The sequence below is a fragment of the Falco punctatus genome (genome assembly GCF_963210335.1).
Source record: "Falco punctatus genome assembly, chromosome: 6".
Taxonomy (NCBI): domain Eukaryota; kingdom Metazoa; phylum Chordata; class Aves; order Falconiformes; family Falconidae; genus Falco; species Falco punctatus.
In genome coordinates this window covers 74885495-74913275 of record NC_137585.1, presented here as the reverse complement: position 1 = coordinate 74913275, position 27781 = coordinate 74885495, and the positions used below count along the sequence as shown (strand labels likewise).

The 27781-nt window shown below is 38.8% G+C and overlaps 1 protein-coding gene across 6 annotated transcripts in view; it reads right to left on the bottom strand.

Annotated features, from left to right (window-relative positions):
* The window catches only part of MAGI2 (membrane associated guanylate kinase, WW and PDZ domain containing 2), a 761916-nt gene that overhangs the window by 286268 nt on the left and 447867 nt on the right, over positions 1-27781 (bottom strand). For all 6 annotated transcript variants that reach the window (XM_080391914.1, XM_080391915.1, XM_080391910.1 and 3 more), the window contains exon 3: positions 26179-26298. In XM_080391914.1, the coding sequence (XP_080248040.1) occupies positions 26179-26298 (120 nt within the window). The remainder of the gene's footprint in view (positions 1-26178; positions 26299-27781) is intronic.

Here is a 27781-nt window from a genome sequence, read left to right as displayed (position 1 = left end):
CTATAGTATAAAATCAATCTTAAGTCATCCTTTTTTGCAATCAATTCCCCCAAAAGAAAGAAAATTATATACTTAAGATAAATTGTGCTGAGAAAGAAGAAATCAGAATCTAACCAATATCCTAATTTGAAAAGAGCACTTTACACATTATTTATCCAGCCACTGGCCGAATACTCTGTTTCCTCATAGTGAGAGGTAGGGAGATGTTGCAACTTGGAAGTATTACACTGGAAGTGATAAAACCATTCAGGTTGCTTTGCTGCAGTGGTTCTCTGCTGTCACTATTTCCTCCCCTTGAAGAATGAGGAAAAAATATTACTTTTAAAATTAATTTACTGATGCTTCAACTTCCTTTTATGTACGGTTTAATTCTCAAGGAGATCTGATCAGAACAAGAATGGCAAATGAGCTTTAAATGACATAAGGCAATCCAGTGGTGAAATCTCTCATGTGCCATATAGCTTTAGATTTGGATTTGCATTTGTTCTGGTTTTGATTTCTAAACTCATTATTATTGCCCTTCAAAAAATACATATAAAGGTTTTCTTAAGAAATGTGGTGTATAAAGGGCTTTAAAGGACAGAATGGTTGAAGACTGATAAGATTAAGTCAGAAAACCCTTCCAAGCATGCAAGGGTACCAGTGAGGTTGTACAGATATTTCTGAGCAGAAGAGGACAGTTCTAGAGAGAGTGAAATATTCCTTGTCATTCCAGCCAGATCTCCATTCTGCTTAAATGGTGATGCACCACAGCGATGCATGTACAGAAAAAGGCATGGGAGATTATCTAAGACATGTCTGGAGAGACCTACAAGTCTCTCATATCTGTCATCTTTAACATTCCCTTCAAAATTCTAGTCAGAATAAAAATAAATAAATAAATAAAAATCACAGGCCTTTCAGGCTGCTTTTGAAGCACCTTGTACAATTCTTTATCTATTTACAAGGGAAGTTTATGATTTCATTAATTCTGTTTTTCAGCCCTGATACCTTCCTCCAAAGCTGTCCTTCTGCAAGTCAGACTCAAAGTGACCCCAGTGTCCCATGCACTGAAATAAAAAGAAAGTGGTTTCCCTAGCAACAATATTGACACAAAAGCTCATGATTTTCCTTCTCGCTCCTGTGTCTTCTTAATGGCTTCAATAATCCAAATAGCAGAGAAAAGCAACATGCATCTGATCTTAATGAACTATAATGGCTAGAGACAGCATGAAAGCAAGCAAAGGTATCTGTGCTATTTATAAACTAGTGGATCAGATGACTCAGATTCACCAGCATTTGGAATTATTCATATCATTATCAGTGAGTCATTTAGGGAGATACTTTACTGTGTCAGGCTGTGTGCAAAATATTCTTACACTTCGTTTTTACCGGCAGTTTGATCTGATAGCTGTAATATATAGGAGATTAAGAGAAGCACGGGTCATACCTTCAATACCATCAAGAGATGGGGAAAAAACCAGCAGTTAATTAATTAGTGGACTGTAGAATGGAGTGGCCATTTGGATCTGATGCTCTGAAGAAGGCTCAGACCAGTTTTTGGTTGGTTGGCCTTCAGCTGAATTCTCCTCAGACCTGTTACCCAGGCATCAGTTTCGACTATTTTGCATTTCTCTTAACACTTCAGCTCTCCTACCAATAGTCATTCTGTCAGCAGATGGATTTTCCCCATGGCTATGAATGTTGCACAAAATATAAGGGAAACAAAATGAGAAAAACAAATTGTAATTGTTTGGATGGAGCTGTTATCAGTCTGTTTTTGTCATTTAGCCTTCACACCATCTTTTCAGCATTTACAGGCAAAAATTAGTGTCAGCTTTTATAAGACAGCTCATGCTGTACCGATATATGCATCTTTGATGTAAGTATAGGTGATCAGGACTGATATTACTGTGGGAACACATAACATACAGGGGATGCTAATGGTAGATGTTGTCTTCACAGCTACTTCTACACCAACCTGTTTTTCATAATTGTTTCTGAGAACATCTATGTAAAGAACAAAGTAATACTATAATTTGTGTAAAGGAAACCTTCTCAGCCTGCAGTCACGACTAACTACCAAAGTTCACTCCAAAGTCTGGCTACTAGGTGCTGGATAAAAAGACAAAAAGATCGCGAGGTTACAAACTATAGAAACTTGAAACATTGGTCTACAATAAAGCAGAAAACAGAGCACTCCCAAATCTTCCATAGTTTAATTCTACAAGTGCAAGCTAGAGGCATTTGACACACAGCCAAATACTTGTCTGAGATTTTATGTGATAAGCAATGTGTAATTAACAAAATTCTTTGCTGGTTCTGGGACTCAGAGAACATCTAACTATCATTAGCATTCACTGGATGCCAAGACCAAATGTATAAATATTACATTACTCAGACATGAATATAAATGAAAAATGAGGTATGTGAAACTAGAGCATGAAGTGAACAGAAACAATTGGGAATGTCAGAAATGGGGGTGGGGGTGGGTTGGGGAAGGATTCAGTTGCTGCAACAGAAAGTGCATTGTTAACAATGGCAGAGGTTGACACTGAATTTTGTAGCTTCAACCTATTTCATTGGGTGGGCTTGGGCAACCAATAACATCTGAACTTCAGTGTCTACCTTTAGTGTATAAACTCCCAGGATACACAGTGGAGATCAGTATTACAACCCAGATAAGTGCAAGTGCCCTCTGCAGCTTTGGACTCAGAAAGATACCTGGGACCTTCACAGAGGACTGGAAGATTTGTAACAGCACCTACCGGAGATGTGCCCTCCTGGAACAGCGCTGAAAGATCAGTGGGATACACAAGGTCTGCACACATGAGCGTTTGGGTTTGGGTCAGAAGCGCACATATGATGCTACCCCCATTGCTCCATTCACCATGCATTGCTGTGCATGTGAAGCCATCCCAGAGCACACAAATTGTAGCCCTTTCTGATGAAACTAACATTGAAGATGTCCTTTGGCCACTAAAGTGTCTTCAGCCTGCAGGACGAGAATGGATTATGACCCACAGGATGTAGGCACTGGGACCAGAGCACCTGGGTGTTTCTCTTTACAGACCTGCTTCTATATTGCTGTACTGCCTACTAGGGCAAAGACTGTCTATGTTTTTCCAAATTATACTAAGAACCTTTGTTGAAGGAACTGAAAGCCCCTGTCCTGACAACTCTCTGTGGAGATGAGGAAATGATTTGGTTCAGCCTAAAGTTGACATCTAGTGGCTGATCAGCTGAATCCCTCTCCAGGCTCCCCTTGGCTAATTAACTGGATCTCATTAACTGACAGCAGCGAGACATCAAACTCCTAGACACAAGTGTCTTAGCACTGAACTGACTCCCACTCTTTGTGTCAGCATCACAAAATTTTGTTGGGGCGACAGTTTTGTTACATGCCCAGCAATGATAATGAGAAGCTACAGTCTCCCCAGACACATGCTGTGTTGGCAGCGGTTGAAATAGTGTGGGTGATCTTGGATGTCCACTAGGTAAGTAATCAGAGCCCTTTGATGTTCTTGTCTATACATGCAATAACCTTCAAAAGCTCTACACTGGATACAGAAAGAAAACCTAAACAAAACATCAAGTACTACTGAAATATTTAATTAAGAGAACAAATTGCAGGTAACATACAAACAAGAGACATAGGGGCAGGTTAGTGCCTATGAAAATCAGATATGTGTTATTTGTAGACGAATGTTAGTTTCCACTGTGTTTTTTCACTTTAGCTCAAGACAAAAATTTTCATTCATAACACTAATCAAAAGCTGCTCAAAATTTGTGTAAAATGTAAATACTTAATTCACCATATGACGCTAAGATGAGTCTTGTAAAATAAACATAAAATCAGCATTTTTAATCAAAATTACAATGGAAAAGATTTATTTTGTTCTTAAAGCTGTGTTCCAGAGACACCTAGGATAAAAATTTCTCAAAATTATTTTCTCAATCTGTGCTTTAGTTTACTTTTGATTTCCTAAATGAGAAATTTTCTGCTGCTGCTTTTCAAAATCATTCTACACTCCAAAGGGTTTTGCTGTCAGAAATTAACCCTAAGAGCTAGATGTCCTTCCTTTTTAAATTCAATCTGGCTTTTCTACTAATATCCTAAGTAACCTCTCTTCCTTGTTGACATTTACACATTTCAAATATTTGAGAGTGTGCTTTGTAATCACATTTTTATCATAGATATATAGACAATTTAATCTTTTCATTATGCTGGACTGTCCGGACTCAATTAAAAATTAAACTGAATAAATACATAAACACTATGAGTCATCAGGCAAAATTCCCAATCTACTTTATCCACACTGCTTTCAGCTTACTCCTTTCTCCGCATTTGTTTCCCAAATAATATTGTAAACCTTAACTTGAACGCAAACTTTAAACAGCGTTCCACAGAAAATCTTTTAACTCACCTTGGCACTTCTTTTTGCCACATTATTTTCAATCATCTTTAGTGCTGGTCATTTTTAACCTAAAGTAACTGGATTCAAAAGTCAGGATAAATCTTCAGAAATTGTATCATTGATTTAGTCAACACTGAGATAACTGTTAACAAAACTGCTTAACACCAGAGATGTGACTCCCAGTACAGGATCCTGAGTTTTGACAGGCTCCTGTAATCATAAAAAACTCCGACAATATGAAAATGTATGAGGAAAATTTAAGAGCCCCATTAAGTGTTTGCTGTAGACAGTAAAGACTTTCTGCTAAGCAGTTGTGGAAAGATTTTTTCCACATTTAACTACTTTCTTAGCCTTATGATAGCCATTTCCTACTGGCAATAAGATGCTTCTAGTCATATATTTTTCACATTATTTCATGCAGACTGCATTCAGGTTTATTTCTCAAAACTATAAGAAGTTATCTTATATGATACAAATTTTACACTTACAGTGTCATCACGCATTCACCAAATAGATACTCCATGATCTGATTTCTAAACACTCAATCCATTCCTTGTTGGAATGTGGCATCTTAAGTGTAGGGCACTGTGAAAATGCTAAGTTTTGAATTTGGAATTAATATTTTAAACACATATAGAATAAATTTGAATTATCTCATGATTCTTTTAACTTTTTTTTTTTTTTAATAGAATGCATTGGCTAAATGATGTGTGACAACTTTGTCCCAGCAATAAGATGACTAGAGAAAGACACTTTCCATTAATGACTAGCTGCTCCAGTATGCTTGGGAAGCCTTATTATACTGGCAATGAAATTGCAACTTATGGCTCAAACATTAAACTATGGATATGAATCTCCTGAATGACATTCCTGTGAAACTCCTGAGAACCAAATCCTGCTTGCCCACTCAGTTGTCCAGTTGTGTTCAGTAACACAAGTTAATTTTCTTTGCAGACTTATAAAATGCATTGTTTTTCTAAAAAAGCCTTTGGTTATTTAAATATGGTGTAAGTAATTAATTAGCTAGAACTTTAACAAGTTTATTGGATTAAGAAACAGTGACTATGAAAGGTGATACACATATTTTTCTAGCTTTAGATGTTGTACTCTAGATTATAAAATATTCAAGAACTATTCTTCTTAATTATCCCAAACACAGCAGATGCTCCTATACCCTCCTCACAACAGGCAGAGTAAGATCACCTAGATTTCTCAGGTTTTTCCTTAATTGTGAAATGACTGAGGACTAATCAGAATTTTTGTCACAGTAACTTGGAGTGTGAAAAAATATCCCTCACAGCCCCCTCAACTAACATGACTGCATTGGCAAAAAGCCGCAGACTGGACATATTTGGACTAGCAAAGAATGCCTTTTGTTGGGATAGCTTATCTTATTCAAGGAACCAGTGGGAGTTCTGTCCTTATAAAATCTCTCTTGCTAACATAAGGTACATCTTCTCAAGAACATTTTGCTGATTTGAATATATCAGCAAATACATTTTAGTGTGAGGAGTCTTTAATTCAATGAACAATTAATACAATTCAAGCCTTAATGTTTTTACTGTATGAATTAATTACAATTAACTTATAGCACAATTATTATTGTTAGCAAAATATTACAACATATTCAATCAGAGTTCTAATCAAGATCCTGACAGTTTCAGAAGTATTGCACGTATCTCAGAATAGGTTTGTGTCCTTCACATACATTATTTTTCACCTTGTTTCTCCTATATGAAACTTTTTCTAATATTGAAAGCCCTCTCTAGACTTTGTTTGAACCTTCCAGGTTATATATACACTTCCCTTCTTTATCTTTCCTTTCTTTACTCCCTTATTTGCCTTTCATTCTGCTGTTGTCATTTTAGCTATTTAATGAATTGTGCTGTTTGGGTGAAAAAAGGAACCATATTTTTGTACTAGGGCAAGTTTAATTTGCCTGGAACTGAAATGAATTGCCTTGGGTAGCTGGAGACAAAGTGCTCAGATACAGTTCCTTTTCACACATGTGTCTGAAATCTTGTTTTATTGCCGTGCTTCAGAAGCAATATTATCTCAGCCTCATTGGTGTGTGTTTTACTGAACTTATTGCTAGCTTAGTTCATTGCAATTGCAATCCCTGTTCTCCAATTATAGGTAAAAGATACGAATTTTCTCATTGTTCATGTGGGACCGTTCAGGAATGTATCCATTATATAAAAATGTATCTTAAACACAGATATTCAAAAAACTCAGAAGTTTTCAAGAGGAAAAGGTAGTGCAAAGTGTACCACACAAGAACTACAACAGGAAATTGCAGTCTAGAAAGTACAAATAATAACAAAAGCAAGAGAAAATGTGTCTTATTCAAAAGTATGAAATAATCAATAAACTGGTGAAAACTGGAATATTTGGTGAAGGTGACGATGAGCTATTGATTGCATTTATTAAGATATGGTTTCCATGAAAACAAAAACATTAATTTTGGGGAAATAAGTTCTTTGGGTATCTAACATACTTAGTCCTTAAGGTTCTTCATAATGCACCATTGAAACCATCTAGCTGTTATAAGGCTGGGGAAGCTTAAAAGTTGCAAAGATAACTTTGTACCATCAAGCATCACACCTGAGGAACTAACACAATAAACAGGTAGAAAAGGTCCTCCAGGAATGATTTCTATTTGCTGCAATGCAAACAAGAACAAGAATGTGTCAAAGAAGGTGCGACAAGTCAATGAAGGTGTGCAGGAAAAAGACAGCATCAGCAAAGGACAAATGAACTAATTCCAGCCAAGAGAGAGAAAGGACATACGCTGTACTTGATCTGACTTGCAAATACAATATATCAAGGGAGAATTGCTGGCATAAAGCAAAGTTATTAATAAGTAATGATAGCTGGTATCCAAGCCCCACTGGAGGTACAAGAAGGGCCTGGAGCTGAGTATGAAGCTTCCAGCCTGGCGCTACGGGCAGGGTGTCCTTTCTCCAGCCTTTTTGGAGGGGAGGACAGGTGGTGTGGCTTCAAGGCCCCACTCCTCTGAGCAGCAGGTCTGGGTAAGGAGGACAGGGGAACCCAAGCAGCATTAATTCCATCTCTCCCTGTGTCACAGAACACAAGGCTTTTCTAAATTAATTCTAATGGAAAAAAAATAAAGCACAAAGATGTGCTAGCTTTCTGTGCATTTGTTTTCTGGGGGGGAAATCCAAGTTATTTGCTGCTGCAATAAGAACAGTCCAGATTCACTTTTGTCTATCTTATATTATCTACTAAATTTCCAGTCATCCATAAATTTGCTGTACCTCCAAGTTTTGTCTTCTTCCAGACTAAACACCCTGCAATTTCCCATCACTCCCAAAGGATATTTAATTTTAGTACCACCTTTCTCCCTCTAATTTAATCTGTAAATATTTTTATTTTTTTCAGTCCTTCCATTTATTTTTTCAGCTGGGTTCCTCTGCTCCCTTCCTGTGATGCTTTGCGGTGAAGTCTCAGGTGACATACGGCAAACCTGGCCACATGCTAGCGAGGATAGTGTTAAAGCAGTGAAGCTGGTGGAGAAAAGACAGCGAGCACTGACTGGAAGAGCTGCAGTGAAGTGACATGTTGATAATTTACACCTCGGGTCCAAAATTGGAAGCATCTCAGTGCCAAAAACAAGCACAAAAAAACTCCAAACCCCAACCCCCAAAACTCCAAGCATACTAGGAAAGAATAACATCAGAATACATGCACTAATTCTAGGAATACTTAGAAAGTATTTAGGAATAGTTTAGCAATAGACTGAACAAAATACAAGTCAGAATGCAGGGTGGGAGAAGTCAGGGAGGAATATATTCATTGCCTCTTTTAGGAAGCTTAAACCTAGATTAAGAAGAAAAATCATTGAAGATGGCCTCAGTGGATACAAATAGAAACAGCGGATTGACACTGTGCAAAAGGGTATCTCCAGCCAAGTATCAGGAAGCATTTTCTCACTGTTAGGATGTTAGATTACAGAGCTGTCTCCCAAGGGAGGTGGTACAAGGAGCTTCACTGCATGAGTCATTTAAAATTAGACTGAAACAAAGCACCTGCATATACCGCAGGCAACATAGCTTCGATGGCAGGCAGACAACCTCAATGACCTGACAAGTCTTAACCAGCTCTCCTTTCTATCATTTGATTTAATTTTAGGAATTTTAGTCTGTTTGTATTAAGGAAAACAAGAAAAAATAGCATTCTGTGAAACACTCATGTATTTGTTTCCTCAAGCAACTGATTGCAAACAAAAAATATGTAAATTACCATAAGTATTCAGACATCTGATAGGTAAAACTAGTGATTAACTGAACTATTCTCTGGTTTGTGTTATTATTTAGGATTTTCAAAGCATTCCCCCTCTCTCCCTACTGAAATGATGAATTTTCCCTGCCAGAAGGTGAGCCAGCCAGGGGTAATCAAATACATAAACAAGATTTAGTTATACCTGGAATGACTATGGTTAGAGCATTTATTTCTGGACTCCTACTGCTTGAAATATCTGCCTTTGCAGACACTCCTTGAGCAATGCCAAAGCAAAAATGGCAGCAGCAGAAAGGAAGATAGTGTTGGTAGAAACCATTCATGTCTAAGCAGCAAGACGTCCTAAATTTGCTCCCCTGGGTATTTCAGCTTGTATTTCAGAGGACTAAATACCTCATTTTATTTTCCTTCAATTCCAGCCGTCATGGTCTCAACAGAGGATGGAGAAGATTTAGCATGAAGTTTTGGGGGAGTTTACAGGAAAAGAACAGAGGGACCGAGTTGATAATTGATTCTTAATCCACTTCTGCTATTGAAATTCACTATTCTCTTTATTGTTCTTCACAGTTTTTTCCATGACTCAAAAGGAATTAATGTATCTGTAATTATATGTTGCAGAATGGGGGGGGCAAAAAAGTAGAATGGCAAAGAAGAGTTCAGTGTTCTCAAAATAGGGATAACAGATGACCTCCATTGCAAAAAAAAAACAGTACATGACCTCTCGGACTAACAGTGAGAATATTTAATGCATTTATCAAATTACATATTTGAAGAAGAGTAAATAAAATAATCAAGATTAAGGAGAGAGGGGAAAATAGCCAAGAACGCACAGACCCATTATTCTGACCTCAAAACTATGCGAGGCTTTAGAACACACTTTGAAGAAGAAACTTGGTGACTTGATCTCTCTTCAGTATGAGAGTTTTACTTTACATTTGTAAGGTGTTATATAAAAGAAATGAAAAATGAACTGGTACTTAAACATCACTTTTAATGCCACTTCAGACATTGTAGGTGATCTTGTGTAGCCTCTAGAAACTGTTTCAGAAAAGTACAAATCTTACAGGTTATGTGTAATACATGCCAGTCCCACATTGGAAGTATGCTGGATAACATTCATACCCAAAGGTATCTGACAAATACAAAAGACAATTAAGTTTAGGCACCTGATATGCTACCAAAGCAAAGTCATGTAAAAGAAATCCAGTACTGACATAAAACTGAATTACGTAGGCTGATAAGGAACAAAGGCCAGAAATTAGAGACAATTTTCTATGTAGGAGTGATATTCTAGAGCAGTACTTCTGTAGGGGATAAGGAGAAGGTATTTTATGATTGGGAGATAGATCTTGATAACTTTACAACAGCAGAAGTCCAGAATCCATTTCTTACTAAGAACCTAATGATGTAGAATGAGGGAGGAGGCTCTTGGGGCCAAAGCATGCAACCAGAAGCATGCAATGTGTAGGTAGATGTTCCTCAACAAACAAGACAGCAAGTGGCGGATGGGATAGGCAAGCTAAGAGCCAGGGGAGATAGGAACAGAAGGGACATGGCAATCAACAAAACAATGCTGAAGTGGAATCACTTCAGGCATAGGAGTATAAAGAAGGAACTTCCTGTGGAACAGTTTTATGGGGAAGGCTTTTGAAACTGTTCTGGTGGATAAGCATGCCTGCCTGGGTGCCTCTCTGAAATACTTTGACACTAATGGACACAGCATGGGGAACCAATAGGAGGAATTAGATGTCTATGTGCAGTTGCAGTCGTTGAGCTAATGTAGACATGATGGGACAATTCACACAACTTGATTTCTGCAATGGTTAGATACAGGCTCTTTTGGAAACACAGGCTGGGAAGGCGAGGGCAGCATGTTGACATTTTTGAGAGAGTACAGCTGGAATGCCTGGAGCTCTGCCTGGGGACAATGTTCCGGTGAATTGGGTTATCCTTCCCCGGTGCAAGGCTTTGCATTTCCTTCTTCTGAACTTCATGAGTTTCCTCTCAGCCTAATTCTTCAGAACGGTAGCGCAACCCTCTGGTGTATCAGTCACTCCCGGTTTTGTATCATCTGTGAACTTGCTGAGGGTTGTCTAGATCATTAATGAAGATGTTTGAGGAGCAGTATTGGCCCTGGGATACACCACTAGTGGCTCACCTCTGATTTGGCTTTGTACTGCTGATCACAGCCCTCCGGACCTGGCTGTTCAGCCAGTTTTCAATCCACCATACTGTCCACTTACCTAATCCATACCTTGTCAGCTTGTCTATGAGGGTGGTGTTGGACACAGTGTCAAAACTCTTACTAGAGCCCAGGTAGAAAACATTTACTACCCTGTCCTCATTCACAAAGCTATTCACCAGATGATGTGAAGAGGCCCTTTCCAACTGAAATAACTCTGCGAGCCTGTGATCTTGAGAATGACTGTTTAATAGTCTGTACCAGACAAGGACAGGAGAAAGACTGTGACAACCTGTCTGTCAGATAGCAGATAGCTACTATAATGTCAAAGTGGTTGGCACTGGATAATATCAGGTTTACTGATACGAGTAAACCTGAAACCTGACCCTTACCTGTCAGGGAATTTTAGAGCTGACTTCCTCTAAATGTGTGCTCGTCAGGGCTGCTGCTGAAAATGGTACCATGTCTCTGTATCTGTGTCCAGTAGACTAAAACACTGATGCATTTCCCTGTCCTCTGATCATCAGCCCTGGAGCACAGTCCCTGTTCTGCTAAGGGCCTCTTCTGGGACCTTAAAAAAGTCTGTAGCTGTGTAAGTGTTCAACTCATGTACTTAACTCCTTTAGCACATGCCCTGTAATTTAGTGCACCCAAAGTTAAGAACTGAAATTCGCAATACAGAATATAGAGAACAGAGAGAGTCGAATGCCTCTAGGAGGTGATTAAGAGCATTAAGCTAAACACTTAATGTTACATAGTGTGAATAACCTCTCAATCACATGCTGGTTTTCCTGGTGAATTCCTAATTCCTTCACACAATGAAAATGTACAGAAAGAAAAAGTTCAGTGAGAAAGATATGTATTCAATATTTATTTTTGTCTGACTGCTGTATGTCTTCAAAACACGTATCATGCAAACTCTTGCAGTTGATGAAGCAGTGGTGCTGTGAAGAATTTTTTCATTGCTTAATCAAAAAAACCAAAGAAAGCATTGAAAGCAGCTGGTTTGTTTTACCTTCTTTTGCTTTAATGACTTACGTGGAAGGGCACTTATGAAAGTAAATGCTATCTCACAATCCAATGTGTTACTGAGCACTCTCAGAATGAGGAGTGGAAAGAATCAGACAATGCAGCAAAGAAAAGTAATTATTCCGTAAATTGCAGTTCAGCTGCATGAAGACCACTATAAAAATATATCACTACACTTTGCCCAACCCTTTCTTACACATAAAGATTATACTGACAAGCTGAAAAGTTATGGCAGTGCTGAAAACAGTGGAAACTGCAACCCATAATTAAACCAACAAAACAAAATCCCACCCCAGTTTTTATATACATTAACAGCATTCTGTAAGAACAATGCATTTCTAAGGGGAAAAAACAGTCTCAAAAATTTTACTGTCTCTGTAATGTAGGTTTCTCCCTGAATCTGGCTTACCTAATCAGACTACCACACTTCAAGAAAAAGGTCTGTTGAATCATACTAGCTGTCACCACTGGAAGACACTAGATAAAAATTAGACTTTGTACAAGCCATGTGCCATTAAGGTAAACACTCCAAACACTCTATACAGAAGATGAGGAGCTGATGAAACGTTCAGAAACCAGGGTGGTTTTCCTAAGACATCATCCTTTAATCTTATGCCTGGAGTGACTTACTTTTTTCCCCTGTGTGACTTTCACTGACAAAATCACTAGTACCAAGAGTCAAAAATAGTTTAGGACACATTAAACTACTCATAATTGATAAAAACAAAAAAACCATACAGAATTTAGGTAGAGGCTGCTTAAAGCCCGGTAGGTCACAGATGCAGGATCTGTTCCATCTGGTTCAATCTAAGTCTCAATGTAAAAGATAACGCCAACCTTTCACCTCACAGCCCCTAAAAAAAAATATTTCTCCTTGCTTCTCTGGGTTTGCACTAAAGAGTGGAGGCAAGAGGGTTACCAAGCTGTAATCAGCTTAGCCTTCTCGTGACACAAAGCACCTCCTGTTGGCTGTGTTCCTGTTAGAGGTTCCTGCCTTACCCTTCAGTATAGTCTCAGTAAGGAAAAGGCAACAGCCTCATCCCACCTATGGATGGCAAAACAGTATCTTTACCCTAACCAGACAAGCATAGTCTCTTCATCACTAGGTTCTTCCATTAGCTAGAAGAACCCACCCTGACACTGACTGTAACTCTTCGATGTGGGGGCTGCAATGAGGCAGCAAAGGCTGGGGGTTGATACTGCAAAGGCGCTGCCAGGTGAGGTTATGAGAGAAATTTGTTAAATAGTGTTACAGGGAGTATTCGGTTCTATCACTTCAATTTGCTTCCTTTCTCTTTCCAGCTAAGCATATAATCATGCACATCTTCATACATCTGCCTCCTTTCGTATTTTTTGTAGCTGAATCAGAGTTTTCATTTGAATTTTCATTGATCTCAGGATTTTTATCCTGTCTCAGACAGAGAAGTAAAGGTTTTCCAAAAATAATAACTATTCCAGCAGCCTACAGGAGATTTTGTTTCTGTTTCTTTTAGCTGCAGAGTTTTGATGCTCGGCAGACCAGCATCCAAATACAGCTGGGAAAAAATTGACAGTGGAAGGTGTGCTAGGGATTACCAACAAACACAACTACTTGCAACCGAAATCTCCACAGGGAGATCAGGCAGAATTTTTCTAAACAGACTCTCAATTATGAAGTTACAACAGCCATGGGCTTTGACTAGGTGTAACTCGTACAGAAAACTTCTGACTGACATATCCTAAGTGTCAGCTTGGTGAAGGAGGATACTGCTCCCCTTGGCACGTTCTTTGTCTACCCGTAGCTAGTGAAGAGCTCCTCACAACAGTGCTCGTGCAGGGTCTTCTCCACAGCCCGCGTCCTCTGCAGCGGGGTCTAACAGGACTTGCACATAGTGGCCAAGGGAGGAGGAAATACTCGCACCTTCCCCCTTGCCTCTGTATAAAAGTCTTTCAAAACCTTGTCATAGAAAACTGTTAATGGGATATTTCGTGATAGCATGCAGACTGTGCAGCCTACTGTAATATAGAAAAGGTAAACTAGGTTGCTTTAGAATAATTCTTTCGGAGTTATTATGAACCAGACTGACTATAATTCTTTTCAACGGGATGTGTTAAAAATGCTGACAATAACATTGTTCCATATCAGAAGCTGTGCTTTAAAGTTTTTTAGGTGGGAATTACCTCTCCCAGTGAAGCTTTAAGCTGTGAAACCGTTCAGCTTCTATGTTAAATGGTTAAACTAATCTGTTTCTTGTAAGATGGCAAGAAGGCAGCTGTGAGCTACACCATTCCCAGAGATGGGACATTCCACCTCCTTAGAGTAAGAGGACACTGCACTCCCAGTCACAAGAGCCATTCAGTCATCACTGTATTTGCCTACCCTTTGAACATTCATTCTGCCACTTTTGGCTAATTTTGACACCCTTCTATTCATCACAGCACCCACCTCTTCTCTCTTCTTCACTTATTTTCTATGCTAGCTCCACCTTCTCAGCTGCATAACTCCTCACTCAACTCAGTATTTGCTTTCACCGTTCTTGTTACCACCACCTCTTACAAAATCTCTTTGTATTTCCCCCTTGCTCCTGACATTATATCCACACTGATGTCACCAACTTTATGATTTCAAAGAATGAAAGAACACCTGAAATTGGAAGGGACCTCCAGAGGTCATCTCATCCAACCTCCCTGCTCAAGGAGGGTCACCTGGAGCACGTTGCCCAGGACCATGTCCACACAGCTTTTGAATATATCCAAAGATGGAGACTCTACAATCTCTCTGGGCAACCTGTTGCCGCTGCTTGGTCACTCTCACAGTAAAGACGTGTTTTCTGATATTCAGATGGAACCCATGTTTCTGTTTGTGCCCATTGGCTCTTCAATACTTCTCTTTCCCCGTTTCACACATCTTAAATCTCTCTCTCTAAGTGTTCCTATGTACAGTTGTGACAGCAATCAAATCACTGGTCTGTGGAGACCCGTTGCTTGACATTTAGCTGCTTTCCCTACTGCCTGCTTTCATCTATTGTCCTTCATCTCATGCTGCAATTGTAAATTCCCAAGGGAAAGGGTTCTCTTTTTTACTCTGCTGCTGCAGCACCTAGCCAGTGTTTCCTGGTCTATGCCTGGGGCTCTCTGACACCACGTAAATACAAAGAGGAACAAGAAATAAAATCAGTTTGGTTCTTACATTTCAAGCTTCTGTAACCTCTGTGATTATTAGGGGAGATCATTCACGTGCACAGAACAGACAAAAAACATGTACCATTCCCCTACAAGCAACCTTAATGTCTGTGGAGGACCCTGTAAATGTGTCTATCCATGGACAGAAAGGGTATTTGATTCTCAATCACCAATCTTAAGGTTCATTATTCTTATCAGGCACATCGCTGTGCAACTCAGAAGGACTTAAAGATTTTTATTTTTATTGTAGATTTTTCTCCTGGAGTCCTGAATTCAGTGACAGAGAATGTAACATAATTTGGGGGTGAACTAAGATCAAAGCAAGATTTTTGTCTTTGCATTCCTCTGATCTTCAGCAGCCTTGAGGATGCTCTAAACTAGGTCAGATATCAACAAGCTGTGGTCATGGCTCAGTCGCATCCTATCTCTTCCTGGTGATGACTGAGGCACCTTAGACTTACACTTAAACGAATCTGGGAAAGATAAATTTAAATCCTGAAAAGTCACCCAGTTTGCAGATGCTGTGGCACCTCTCCTGCACCACTTTCAGTGCCAGTGCACTGAATATATTGCATTTTCCTTATGCTGGAGTAGTTTTTTTCTGCATCAGTAGGATCTTCTAAAGCTTATTCTATGTCATCGGCTATTTTTTTCCTGTACGCGTGACATAAAATAACTGTAGGTCATCAACCGGGCTACAATATTCCACTCTGTAGCAGCATATTTGACCTTGATTTCTGATTGTTTCTCCACTGCTTTTACTGGAAATACAAGGGGAACATTCCATTGGCCAAAAAACCCTGTAGATCTATTTATTCTTTCATTTATACAAGGTAAAACATAGAGTAATTATTTTTGAAAACGGTGTAAACCCAATATACGGATTTCCCTACACTTGAAAGGTTTTGTTTGTTTGTTTTTAATATCTTTAGGGTTTTTTGCTTTGTTTTGTTTTTAATCAGAAACTGCTTTGCTTTGAAACACAAACACTTCTCTTAGTGCTTGGATTTTGTTGGTCTTTTATCTTGTTTTAATTAGCTCACTGGGGAAGTAATGTAACTCTATTGCAGAACAAGCTGTATCACTAGCTGATTCCATCTTTTCAATTAACCATATGAATCCAGGCCCTCTTCCCACACTTACACTGCATTATTCCATACTTGGCACAACCTACTTCTCTCAATGTCTTTCATTATCCTGAAGGTCACCTTGACAAGAAGCAGCCCGTTCCCTTGTTTCATGCCAGCAGGCAGCAGGATGCACACTTAGTCACGTGTCTGGAGCCCACCACAGCAGCCATGACCTGGGTTGCATGAAGCACTGCGAAGTCCTAGAATACTTTGCTATTGAAGCAGAGTAACCCAAGTGAGATTTCAAAAAAAACCTCAACTCATCCCAAGGCCATAAAAAGGAATTTTTTAACGTCTGGCTGCAAAACAATTTCTGCTGCAAGAACTGGAATACAGAAACAACAACCCACTCCTTGCTAGTATAGAGAAGCCTTGTTCTGGTTTTATGGAACATTGTGCAAACAAGGGAAGACTCAAAGGCTCAGTTTTGCTCCCAGGGAACTCCTCGCTATAGGTCTGTCAGGAAGGCAGAAGTATGGACAGGCAACCAAGGAGAAACAGAGATGTGTTTCCTGCATACACAGGGCAGAATTAGGAAGGCCAAAGAAAAGCTAGAGTTGAAATTGCTGAAGGACATCAAGGGAAACAGGAAGGGATTCCACAGCAGCAACAAAAGGAAGACACTGGGCCTGCTGCCCAATGGAGTAGTTTGCCAATTGACAGACAGCATGGAGAAGGATAAGTTGGTGAAGGACTTGATGTCCTCACTCCCTCAGCCTTTACTGGCAAAGTCGGCTGCTCACTCCCAGGCCTTTCAGGTCTTTGCTTAGTAGTAAAGACAGGCAGACAGGTACTACCTACATGGTACAGAAGGATCAAGTGAGGTACTACTAATTAGATCAGCTGGACATGTGAAAGTCCATAGAACTGGATAGGATGGACCTGAATGCTGGGAAGCTGGCTTGATGTTATTTTGGGACCATTCTGTATCACATTTGAAAAGCTGTGGTGATTAGGGAGCAAAGACTAGAGAAGGCAGTTTTGTTAAAACTATCTTCAAAAAAGGCAAGGAGGACCTAAGGAACATACTCATAAATGAAAAATCCTTTGATTCATAGGAAACTATTAACAGGAAGGTATTATGGAAGCTTCAGTATACGTTGTCTTTAGAAAATAAAACTTCAATATTTTTAGAAATTTCTTAAGTGGGCAAAGTGAAAGGACTTGTAGCAATGGGGATTTTCTGCATGTGTCTTAAGAAGAACCTCCCAAACACTTTTTGCACTGCAGTTTATGGTATTTAGCAGAATACTCTTTGCTGCCAGAAGGAAGGTTCAGTTCTCATCTGAAGCCAAATAATAAGGAATATCACAAATATGCATGTGTAGTATCCAAGAGATATAAAATCCAGAGGAGCTTCATAAAGACATAATAATGATAACTGCATGTAAACTGGATATAAAAAAACTGTGTTTTTCCAGCAATGCATTAAAAAGTGGAGATCTCTAACTGAGCAATGTAGCTAAGCGTTTCTCCAGAGCAATGACACATTATTGTGATTTGCAATTTAAGATGTTAAATTCTTTAACAACTTTTGTAATAGCTACAGATAAACGTGCCTTATCAGTGTGATAGCCTGATAGCTCGGGCTGTACAGAGTTTGACAGTGTATGTCTAATACAGTCTGCATTTAAACTAAAACAGCGCAACACATACTGCAGTAGAAGTTCAGTTAGAAAATGTATCCAAAATGTGCACATTAACCGGTTGTGATCTGTTTTATAAAAAAAGCCCACAGTCAAAACCTAATGTGTCACATAGACAGCATTAATAAATACTATACTGAAGCAGACAGTACTATACTACAGCCTTTAATTAATCCCTCTACTAGTGCAAGAGTATTTCTATTAATAACAACTTTTAAACTTTCTAAGAGATAAAACTTGGATCTCCACCTCTGGAGGTGATTCTAACACTTAAATCATATCAGTATGAGGAAATTTGTTCTCAATATTAAATCCAAATGTTCATCTTTTCCAGATTCATCGCATTAGCCCTGGTTACTTATTTGCCAAACTTTGAATTATCTTTATTCATCCACTGGGTTCACACATTTAAAATTCTCCGAGCTACTCAATCATTACTCAACAAAGCCCTATCTGAGGAGTTCTCTAAATTTATTCCCTACGGCTCTCCTGGTAATTTGCATTACTTTTGTCTGGACACTTCAGTTTGTTAATACCTTTCTGGTAGTGACTGCACAGAATTGTAAAGAATAGGGCAGGTTTATGTAGGTCTGGGCTAAGCTGACACACAAGCAACCCAGCTAAGAAAAAAGCATGAAGGCAAAGGCTATTTCTTGGTTTTTCTGCAGCTAAGATCCTCTTGGCGGTGATCTAGTTTTGATACAAAAGAAAGTAATCTGGCAGTTGTTTCAGTGAGCCTGTTTGAGCAGAAAGGGTTTCTGGAGCATGCAGACCCATAAAATGTGTGGTCTGTGGCACCTGGACCTGCTCTACATTCTGGGTATGAGCAAAGAAAAGCGTTGTGTGCCTGGGGAACATAGATCCATCTGATTTCCAATGGAAAATTACCAGTTGATGGAATTTAAAGCAACTTTGAGCTGACAGTAAGTTGCTGCTTGTGGTAGCCACAGAATCTCAACAGAACACAAATCAGATGAATCCAATGTCCATGCACACTTCTGCTGAGGTACACAGCACAGTTACGGTTTCCACCAAGCCATATGTGACAGTAGCTAGTCTCTGACCTTATGTCTGACACAACTGGTTGAAAGAAGCACTGCATATTGACAGGGAGTGCACTAGCCAGCCCACTGGGGTAGCCAGAAGCACTGCTCTGGCCACCCAGCACCCTCTACTTAGGCAGCAGAGCTGTCTGACAGGACAGTCTGGGAGCTCAGTCTAGCAGCTAACTGCATCACAGCTCAGTCAAGTGCATCCCACTCACAGCCTACTGAACCCACGTACAGGTCTAGTCTATCCATGGCCACCCTTGGTACAACCATCCACTGGGCAGGGGATGGAGCAGAAAGAGGTTCCTGGAGACAGAGACAGTTGCAGTGGCTGTTGGTTTTCTTTCAGCTGAACTCTGTGAGAAGCCAAGGGGAAGCCAGTGATCTCTTCGATTTCACTGGAAGAGCACAGGATGGAAAAGCCATCACATATTTGCATCAGGGTGCTGTCTGTTTAAAGGCAGAATGGTCTCACCCTTCTGATTTCATGCATAAAACTTGAGTCACATAAGCTTCTATTTCCTGGAAGCCTGTGAGCATGGGTTTGACCTGTACTGACACACATGGCCCAGGTCCCACTTTTTCATGCTACACTATGATGAACATCTGGATGTCATATTTTCTTATTGCTTGCATCCTTGCAGTAGACCAAAACTGACCATATCTTCAATAGTATTCGCCTATCGACATGGCCTGCAGCCTCAGGTATCTGTAAGCTTTCCCCAACCACCAGCTTGGTTGAGTGTTCCCAGTCTGCTGTGGAGAGTGGTGACCTGCTGCAGAACCCACATGGGGCAGGGAAGACTCCGACCATAAGCCTTGTTGCAGAAAAGGGAGAAACGCCCAAGCTGTAGGAAGGACAGGACCACAGCAGTTTGTGTTTTGATGTTACCCATGTCCCTGTCTCTGGATGCTAGCTAACACAGAAGCCTGATTCGTAAGATAGAAGCAACCACACACCAGGAATACCAATTTTTTAAATAATGAGCATGTATGCAGCCTCCAATTCAGAACACAGAGGAAGGCTAAATGTAACACTAATCCTACATTTCAGGAAGCTTAAAAAGGCACTGTAGAAGTTATGAAAGTCACTTTTTATATTGAAATAGTATAATTTTAAAAAGCAGCTGTTTTTCATACAAAAATGAAATAATATTTATTAGGTTCTGATTCATTCCTTATTACTTCCCTAAGAAAATGACAAAAAAAACCACCTATAAAAAAGAAGTAAATGTGGTATTTCATGCCTTAAAATGCACTAACAAATGTAGACAGGATTCCTTATGTATGTTGATATATCCACTGGCACTACATTTTTGAGCTTCTGAGCATTTACATTTTTTGCATTTCATATTTAATGATGAGACTCAACATCCTCCTCTGCCCCAAGGGTAAGGGAGGGAACACAACAAAGCCCTTATTACAAAACAAACAAAACTTACCAATATAGAACAAGTACAAGAATTCAAAAAGACCATCAAGTCACTGCCTGTATTTAAGGTTTCTTCTCCTGTTTTTTGACCTAAGTGTCAGTATATCCACTTTTACATGCTCTCTGAATAGTGGAGAAGTGGACATCATATTGGTATGGGATCTACCACTTCAAGAGGCACTTTCAACAGGAATGTGATCTTTACTATAAAGTATCTCATTTCATTTGTCTATGCCCTTGAAAACACTTTCCACTGTTAAAAGACATGGCTTTTGAAGGACTACTTTTATTTTTATCTGTATGTACCCACCATCATGATTCCTTTGTTAGCCATTTTAACCCAGAATATGTTATTAACTACTGTCTTAGGAGGGTAGTATTTTATTATCTTTATTTTGATTCATTTCCTTTGTATCCCTCTGCTGTAGAGTGCTCAGGATGTCCTGCTCATAAGGGAATGCTGCATACAGCAAGTGGGTGGAATTTTCAATTCCTTACAGTTTTTACATGGAAGAATGGAATCAAAACTACAGGAATCAAACACCACCTCTTTATAAAACCATTATCACCACAATCCAGTAATTAAAAACTCCATTGCCTACATGGAGCAGTCCTTAACTCATATTTTAAATTTACAGATAGTAAAATGAAATGTTAATTGAAAACGCATTTGCTGAACAGAAGGGTTGAGATCGTTTAGAAGGTTTTAGGCTAAATTTAGCTTAAGAGATGGAATGAAAGCCTATATAAAACTTAACGTCTTCTTGGGTATGAGGACTCTCTCCAGATGAATGGAATTGGATCCCCTCCTGGTGTTACTTACATGCCAGTGTGTGGTAAGAGTCACAGGCAAGTCCTCAGCTCCAGCCCACATCCACTTTCCCATGGGAGCTCATCATAGTGGTGAGTCAACTGAACACACGTAAGCTGACCCCTTAAAACTGTTCCTAAAACAACTGTAAATTTCGTGTCCTCAAATAAACAAGTAATAACACTAAGGTTCTGCCAATGGGATGTATTCAGCCTTTTTTTTAATTTTTATTTTTTTTTTTAAAGAAAAGAATAATGAAAGAGTTCTGGAATATTAAGGGAATTCCAGCTAATATTCAGCCTTCTGCCAAATAATACTCCATCAGTAAAAAAATATAGGGGTGAAATTCTGTCTGTATTTAAGCCAGCTGGAATTTTACCATGGAGTTCAGCGGGGCTAAGGGAAGTCCATGATCACATAAGTGGTTAAATAGCTTCAGTGAGCTTTGAATTTTTACCAGTGAATAAATTTGAAAGGTAATTCCCAATAATCAAACATACTGTAAAAAGTGGATTTGGAACAAAATTAATAGCACAATAACGAAACTGATTGTTTTTTCACGGGATAGATTAAGGACTGTTCTTTTATCAATAGAAAATAAGATGTATTCTACAAAACAACTGTTATGCTGCTCTTCAGAGGTAAACAAATTTTGACAGAAAAAAGAGAGTTTTTCTTACTACATTATTCATAGATATACCGGCTGAATTAATTTATTTTCATAATTTTGCCACATCTTTAACAGTTGTGAACAAGCTTTTTTTATGTCTGCATTTCTCATAGATTTCAACACTGCTAAAATCCTTCTTGCTTTTGTGTATTTGAAATACATCTATGTCCTTGCAGATCATCAACAAACATGCCTCTTTTTCTTACAGCATTTATACACTGAACAATTCCTGTTATTTCTGGTACCGCTACTGCATATGTTACTTTTTAAAGGGCAATTCTGCCCATAGCATGCATTACTCTTACATTAATACTTGATAACGATGTCTATCTTACCATAACCTTCAATTGTGTGCCCTAACATATCTGGGTTTTGGAAATCATATCGAAGCTGTTACATTTCTGCTTATAAGCATTGGCATTCTTAAACAATACACTTTTCAAATACACTTTCGGTCTACTGATATGCTGCACTGGCTAAGAAATTTTGCTGATCTAATAAAGGGATGGGAACAGCCTTTGAATTCAGTGATCCATGAAGTCTCCATACAAGTTTTGACATATCGGAGAGATGACAGTATACCGAGCCAACCCTCCTATTGGAGAAGTTATAAAAGACAGCACACGCATATACACAGTTTGTCTGTTCATCACAGCTTGGTTATTCTGCATTTTATAGATTTGCGCATACTGTGCCAATTCAAGGACCACCTATGAACTTCATTCCAGAAACTGGAAAAGCGATGTGTATTATTTTGCTGGGGCACGTCCTCCTGTGCTACATGAATCTGCAGAACAGTGGCAGGTGGCTTTCACTCTGCACAGGAACACGTCCTCCTCTGGTGCAGAAGTATGGGTTTATTTTACCTTACCCCAATATCTGTGTTGGAAACAAGTGTTATTGCCAAAGAAGTTATCATTCTGGGCCAAATCAGAATTTCTTTATTCAGTACAGTAAATTGGGATTCTGCTAAAAAGAAACAAAATGAAACCTTTAGTATTTGGCTGCACTATTATACAAAGAACTCCAAATAAATGAGTTTGGTGTGCTTCAGGCAAATACTCCTTGCCTCAAATAGCAATGAGTTGGTGGAATTCACTGAAATTCTATTAGAAATTCAGAACTCGCTGACAATTGCACTGAAGTTAACGTGATTTACTGTTAATCTGAGTGAGAGTGGAATTGAGCCCTGTATTCTTCTTTCTCTCATTCTGCATTGAATAGTGCCACCTAGATTGCCATTGACCTTTACCATAGGCAAGGTGCAACAAGTGCAGCAACTGCTTATGTATCATTATGTATGTTCAAAATAATTCACATCTATAAACACGGCTTGGTCTTTCCAGCAGTTGCTCAAAAAGGCAGAAATGGAAAAGGTCAAAATACTAACAGATTTGGTCTTACTGAAACCAAATATTTTCATATTTGCAAAAATGGTAAAAAAAGATTTGTTGAGTTTGTACCATGATCATACTGTTGCTTTTCTAAAGCACTTGGGAATACTACAGTTATTCACAGTTGTCGTAAAAGTGGTAGAAAAAGGCAGGAGTATTCAAAACCTAAGCAGTAAGAAGGTCACAGATCCTATTTTTAATTCTCAAGCTTTTATAACTTACAAATCTATTTTAAAACTCAGGAAACAATGTGTGATTTAAAATAAAAGAACTATAGAACTCTACTTTTCTAAGAATATATATACTGGTTTCCCTTTTAGATTATATCCTGTCCAGGTTGGAATCACATCAGTTATTTGCTTGCACCAGAACAAAAAGTTTCTGATTGTTTACACTGGTTTTCTCATCACTGTGAGAAAATCTCTCCCCTTCCAACAATACTGAGTAATTTAATGAACAACACAAAGACTCAGTGTCAGGTAAGTCTCCACTTGGCCTCCTCCTCCTGTGGTTTACCTAGATGTTTCTGATTCTCTTTGGAATTGATACAGTAGAAAGTAAATTGTCTGAATAAAACTTTCTAGCCAAGAAGTGGTGAAAAACAACACGCATACACAGTCTGTCTTTTTATCTCAACTAAATGAGAAATCCCTTCTTCAAAACATTTTTCTCACAGAGACAAACTGGCAGATAGTGGCTGTCAGCACAGACCAACTCAGCTCAGCTACAGAAACTTAACTAAATACAGAACTATTTTTTCAAGACAAAAAAAGAAAAAAAATAAAGGAATCTGCAAACCAATCTATTAACATTGAGATTCATTAAAAGAAGGCTGATTTGTTTCAGAGGCCTGAAAACGAGTGTTGATAAGGAGAGAAAATTAATCTCCCAGAACATGCATGCTCACGTAAGGTGCTTGATCTATGAAAGAATTCAAAAATCAACTTCTCTTAGTGGAGGGAATTGAAAATTTCTTTTCTCTGGTTGGTATAATTGTCACCAGTAAACTTAATTACTGCAGACTTAATGTGCTTAGGAAAACTTGTGCTGGAATAATTAGCAAAATCCTTCCCTGAGGAAGGTACCACAGTCATGAGGAATTAATCAGGAAACTGGGGGGGGGGTGGGGGGTGGGGGGGTGGCGTGTAACTTTGTAAGATCGTGTCCAAAAGTCTTTTTACGGGAACAGGAGAAAAAGTGTGTGTAAACTAGGTATATTTTCTAATGCTTTACCTAGTATTTGCCATAATACACAGGCAGATTATATACTACCTATTATGGGTTGGAATGCACATCTGGTGATGGGGAAACCTGGGAATCAAAGTGAGGATTTATACAGAAATTGGTCAGTTGAGGCTATTTTGTTTTGCGTTTAGTTTCTGATTTCTTGGTTTAAGTGAACTTGTCATATGCGATCAGCGAAAGACATAATAGACATCGCCTAGTCACGACTTTGGACCTCTCTTCAGCTAGGTCCTCAGCCAGTTTAAGAAGTTACGCAGACTCCTCCAACCAATATTTCACCTTGCTGTCCACTCAGCTCTGGTAGTTGGTGTTACAAGACACCTCTCAGTATCCCTCAAGGGACAGAAGAGCACTGTGAATTAATTTAACCTAGCAGTTCAACCTCTACAAACTTGCTACAAACTAATGAAATTATATGGTCAAGCAATGACAGACTCGTGCTATGCTTAAGCTCCTTTAATGTTAGTTTCAAACACCTAAGGTAACAAAAAGGTACTTCAAGAAAGGCTTGTTATTTAACGAATCTGTGATAAATGTAAAATTGTGGTGGTGTAGTAATGTTTAGGTAACCTCTACCATTAGGTGTCTGACAGTGGGGAAAAAAGTAGAAAAGGAAAAGACGACACATTTTCCTTTATTTGACCTTCTTTAATGGAAATATTTGTTACAAGTTCTGTATTGGTATAACTCTTAATGAAAATTTATTTACTTTCCAATGGGTGCTTTGTGCTGATTAGGTGAGAAAGGATTACCTTCTTTCCTGCTATTTATAACACAGCTAATGATTTTCTTTGGGGTGAATAGCTTCTTATTTATCTTCAGATGCTTTCCCTGACAGGGACAAAGTCAGGACAAAGAGGTCTTCATTGCTTCTTTTGCTACAAGGTAAAAATATGGGGCTGCTCCTGTAAATTTTTCTTCTCACCCAGGTATTCTCATATGTATGGGTCATATTTTTCATGTAAAGGGTTCCCTGTCATTTTGAAGATCACAGTAAAAAGACCTATCCATTACTCAGTTGTCTTAACTACTAATGTGTCTCTGAGTAGCATCTGGTTTATAGTATACCATTATTATGGTTTTATTAAAATGCTCTGCTACATAACTGCCCTTCCATTTATAGTAGTTTCACTTTCAGGATGGCTGTGTTTTGGAAAAGGTTTAAAATCAGATGAATCATCAGTTCTCCTGGAAAGCACTGTTCTGCATTAAGCTTCTGGCTCTTTGCCCCATATACAGACATTTTCTAATACAGTCATTAGGATAGTTCCTATCCCTCTGTCATACTACAAAATTAATGAGTTCTTTTCAATAACTTCACAAAGCCCATAAGACATGATACAGCAAATTCTTCCTGTTTTACTTAAACAGTGAGGTTTCAACCTCTGATATAGATTGGTAGTTGCAGGATCACACATGCAAAGGAGAAGTGTCAGCCTTACAGCTCATTTCTCTTTTATAGTTTGTTTGTCCTGTGTTAGAAAAGCAGTCCTCAAATATTTGGCATAAAGAACTGTTTCTTTCCTGTAAGCGTAGCGTTTTATCCTGTTTCTCTTAACCAGCATAATATACTAAAATTACAATGAACCCATCTGCATTTTGCTTTTACATACAAAAAAAAAAATATTCATAATTGCCATGTGGCTCTTCACAAATCTCTGGTAACAGTAGCAATGACACATTTGTATTGGGATGTCCCACTGCAATTCCAACAAATTAGAAAGAGGCATAATGGAAACATGAGAGCCATTAGGAGTAAAAGCATGCTTACCTTCATATGTTCCACTTTCTAAGAGAGCACCACTTTTCTCCAATTCCATAAAATCTTCAACAGTGATGAAAATATAGTCCACACCAGGGACTTCCCCCTCCTTATGTGGCCTTGTGGTGCCTATTAATAAGAGAAAAAACACACCATCAAGCACATGACCTAAATGTAGAAGGATCTTTTTGAAACTTTTGGAGACTTTACAAAGTAAACCATTTATACAACATATTCTATAGTACATCCTCCTAATGAGCGGGTCTTTCAAAACCATGTGGCTACATTTGAAGCTGACGGAGGTATACAAGATACATGTTTAAGATCATGCCAGATGTTCTTTGGATCCATATTATTTATTCTCACTAATGAAAATGTATCATACTGCTGATATTCTTTTTCTGTTACTAGAAAGACCCTCAGTGACACCAGGCACATGATATTCAGAAGTAACACAAATCTTCAGTGTGTGTTTTCTATGGCTTTAGACAAAGTCTTGTTCTACAATTAGTCTGCTTCATGATCTTTTAAACATTTATTTAGCGTATAAAAGAATAAATCTGTAAGTAAATCTGTAAGGGTTATATTCACATTGCTTGTTTCACGGCTATAAGTGGACTTGATAAATGGTTAGGCTTAAGGGACTGAGTGATTCAAATCACCCGCTAACCATGCTGTCAAACTGCAAAAGTGCTTATATTTAGTTATTGCCTCTACTGTCATCTCTGGATGGCAGAACTCCATAAACACCGACAGACAGTATTTCATACATGCTGAGAACTGACTCGGCTTAGCCAGCAGAAGTTGAGATGTTAGCAGGGAAGCATCTGAATTTGACCTAATTTCTTAATGGTCCAGTTTACTGTAGTCAGGCTATCCCTATTCGACTGAAACCAGTAAGTCAGTCTCAAAAGTCCATTTGGAAATGGAAGAGTTTTAGGTCCTCCTCAGTCTCAGTGTTTGAAACAGCCCATGCTGGCCAGTGCTCAGCTTTGCCAAAGCACTGGATGACCTTCAGGGTTGTCCAAACTCCTTGCTGTCAGTGGAGATAAGAGACATAATGGTGTCTTAGGTTATCCAGCCTGCTTGTTACAGACACCTATCTCTCCACACAGGCTGCCTGAATGTCTATGGCATAGACTGAATGAGCCTGAGAAGCTAATATTTAAGTAGCTAACATCCGGAATAAGTTTTGATAAATCTGTAAGAGATTTTTCCTCGTTTGTCTGATTCCAATTCACTTTTCATCTCAACATTTAAAACAAAAAACTCATCTTATTTGGCTGTTTATTTCTGGGAATTTAATATTTCCAGAAATGGGTTTCTTTGGATTATTACTACCATGTTTCAAGAATGGCATAACACTTGGATGTTGAATTTACTCCCCATGGAATATCTGACTCCTGAGGATGCAGCAGCATTGTCAAAGAACTCCAGCCCTTTGCGAGAACTGTGCAGAAGCATAGGGATTCTGGCAAGCCCTGGAGCTCCTGTGAGCTCTGCTAACAGCACAGGCATCAGATGTTTGATCTGCATGCTCTCTCCTGAGAAATTTTTCACTCCCAAAGTCTATTGATAGGAACTGTATCTTCCTCATAAAACACCTGGGCAA